Source organism: Rosa chinensis, chromosome 1, assembly GCF_002994745.2.
Source record: "Rosa chinensis cultivar Old Blush chromosome 1, RchiOBHm-V2, whole genome shotgun sequence".
In the NCBI taxonomy this organism is placed as follows: domain Eukaryota; kingdom Viridiplantae; phylum Streptophyta; class Magnoliopsida; order Rosales; family Rosaceae; genus Rosa; species Rosa chinensis.
Window position 1 is genome coordinate 34995792 of NC_037088.1, and position 3058 is coordinate 34998849.

General features: G+C 34.2%; 1 protein-coding gene across 1 annotated transcript; it reads right to left on the reverse strand.

Moving 5' to 3' along the window:
- Positions 1-1326: 1326 nt before the first annotated feature.
- LOC112165686 (L10-interacting MYB domain-containing protein-like) lies at positions 1327-2822 on the reverse strand. Its single transcript, XM_024302297.1, has 2 exons — positions 2472-2822; positions 1327-1596 (listed from the first exon to the last, which is right to left on the reverse strand). The coding sequence occupies exons 1-2, from the start codon at positions 2820-2822 to the stop codon at positions 1327-1329; spliced, it is 621 nt and encodes a 206-aa protein (XP_024158065.1).
- Positions 2823-3058: the final 236 nt, after the last annotated feature.

Consider the following 3058-nt stretch of genomic DNA (forward strand, 5'->3'; position numbering starts at 1 on the left):
TAGTCACATGGAGAAATTGAAGCTTGAACATGAACACCATCAATAGCACCAATACAATCCCACAAATTATTTGTAATAGGTATTAAAAAAAAATTTCTAATTAATGTTGCATAACAAAATAGCAAGCATTTATGTGTGTGTGTGTGTGATGACATATTCAATTTATATAAATGGAGCAAAAAATCAAAGCATATAAATCAAAACATTATACATACCTTAAAATGAGGCATGTATCTTGAGTCATTTAGAATTTCATTTTGGATGCTTGTAAATTCGGGATCTTCTGGCTTTATGAGCACTTTCGCCATATTATAGAAAATCTTGAGCATTTTATCAAAATATCTACTAACCGTCTCACCAGAACGTTGAAAATGCTCTTGTGTATTCCTATTGGTTTGACCTTGTCCCAAAATATATAGAGACATAGCTAACATTTCAACGGTACTTATGTTTTTTGAACCCTTCAACATCTTCTCAACATCATTCAATAGCATTAAGAAGCAGTTTTTATCCATCCTAAACTGGTTATAACACCTACTTTCATTCCCCTCTAACACTTCCATTAACCAAATATAACATGTTTAGGAGCTTGTCATACATGGAGTTTTCTGAATGTACTTTTCAAGATAGAGTTGAATAAGACGACCAGTTACACATATAATTTGGTCTATCTCCTCCTCATCTCCAGAAGCCTCCATACTTCACAAAACAAACCTGCCAATTTATACTTATTCATCAAATTTCAAAATATAAAATGGCTGTAACAATGAAAGCATAAACATGTAATGGAGCAGGAAGCAGAACAACTCAAAGAAACAAACAGAAAGCAATAATTAAAAGATGCATCAATATCACTTTCAGCTTAGTAAAATAAAGTACCGTACACAATGAACATCACGCAATCTTAGTTCCTGGAAAATCACAAAAATAGAAAGGAGTTCAGCTTAGGTCTAAACAACAAGCAACACGCATCTTATTACAAAGTAGGATCAGCCTACTTAATTTTCAGCTTTTTTCTGATTAAGAATCAGAAACTGGAGCTTGAGATCATCATCTGTCATAATAGAAAACATCTCTCGCTTCTCTTGAGAGCAGAATAACTCTGTTGCAAACCACCATAGCTTGGTACCAGTTTCTGCTCCTGGTAAAGTTGCAACAACTCGCATCACCTCCTGAATACTAGTTCCTTGTTCTGTACTAGTATTACGGATAGATGTAGCTGTACTCCTACTCTCGACTACTTCAACAAGACGATCAATTTGTTTAGACAATTGAGCTGCACCTCCCACCTTTTCTTTCTTCCCCTTTGGCCCTCCCATAACTCCTTTATCTATTTTTTTCTTTATTAGGCCCAGTTTGGCACTCCACAGTTTTTCTCTTTTTCCCTCTTGGTTCACCTTGCTGGTCCATCTCTTCATCATCTCCAGAAATGTCATTATGCTCAGAATCCTCCACCACCTCTTCAATATCTATAGTAGCTGAGGGAATCATGACAGAGTGACCTAGGGCTGTGCTACCCTTAAACATGTTATCATAAACAGCCATCATTTCAGGACTAATTCCAACGTCACGAAATTTACAATACTCTGGATTGATCTACAAAGAGGAAGATAAGAGAAGATTGTTACTTATAATAATAATATTGATCACAAAGATTTACAGCAAATGCAAATAATAGATATATCTCCAATCAAATAAAACAAACTTTTTTTTTTTTTATAACACAAATAAATAAAACAAACTTTAAGACCGGATCTTCTAGGAAAAAACAAAGAAACAGAATTTTAGGAGAGGCCGGCCAGCTTAGGAAGTCATTGAGAATCTATTTGGACCAATTCTTAAACTTGGATGAAGGAGATTGGGAGAATAAGCACAGCTCATATTGATCATTTGACAGTTACACATATTATTGAGCTACAGCAGCATCCTAAACAGACCGCAACAAGATTTAATCATTTTTTCAGATTCATACTAGATCTACTCTGTTACTTGTTCAAAATATAATATATGATGATTCATTTACTTGCTATATATTGAGCTTTGAACCCTGTCGTACTGTGATTAAACTACTTTTGGAAAAAATTTGAGTTCTCTCATATATGCACAACATAACCAATTTAATACTAGTACAAGGGATTAATTAAGGAAAACCAATTCAGAAACTAGCAAGTACTTAAGCTACTTAATATCAATTGGTGACCGCTCCATTTTGAAGAAAAAGAAGAAAGAAATTATGTATCACCTCCATAATATAAGATCGATAATGGACTTAAAAAAATGCTTTATTACATAATATTGAAACTCATTATAACGAAGAATTACAAAAGCTATTATCATACACATGAATGCCTACAACATTATAAGAAACAGACCACAGTGCAGCTTCATGTACTTAAAACTAAACAAAGAAACAGAATTCAGAGTAGGAAAAAAAAAATTAAAAGCACAAGTAGAGAAGGAAAAATACACACCTGAATTTTGGATTCCCACCACTCAGCAGGTGCATCGACAGTCTTCCTAGTCGGATCCCATCCAATACCAGTTTCCTTATGCAATAGTGAACTCCACAATTTCCAATCATTTTTAAGTGAATACCACTTATTTTTCAATTGCTGTTTATCATAATCCCTTCCGGTTAACTCCTTAAAGGCCTTGATAACATTTGACCATCCCTTTTTATCAAAATGTGTACCAGGTCTGTTTCCCTTGGCCACTTCCTTAACAGCTATATCACAAAATATAGCTACTACCTCATCAGGCCATGTGGCTTTTGGTTTTCCAGATCCCTCATTTTCAGTACCGATGGATTTCTTCTTTCCCATCTAAAGAGAACACATGCTTAGTAGTAAACAAACAATTGTTATAAACTACCATATCCAACACCTAACGTGATCCTCACATAATAAAGCTACTGACCACAATAAAGAGATACATATATCCTTTGTTTCAAACCAGAGGATTCAATGACCAATTTGTAATTGGAACTTAAAACCATAATGCATCAATTTGATACTAGTATACAAAGGTTGAAATATATCCATATAAACGAACCAGTAGC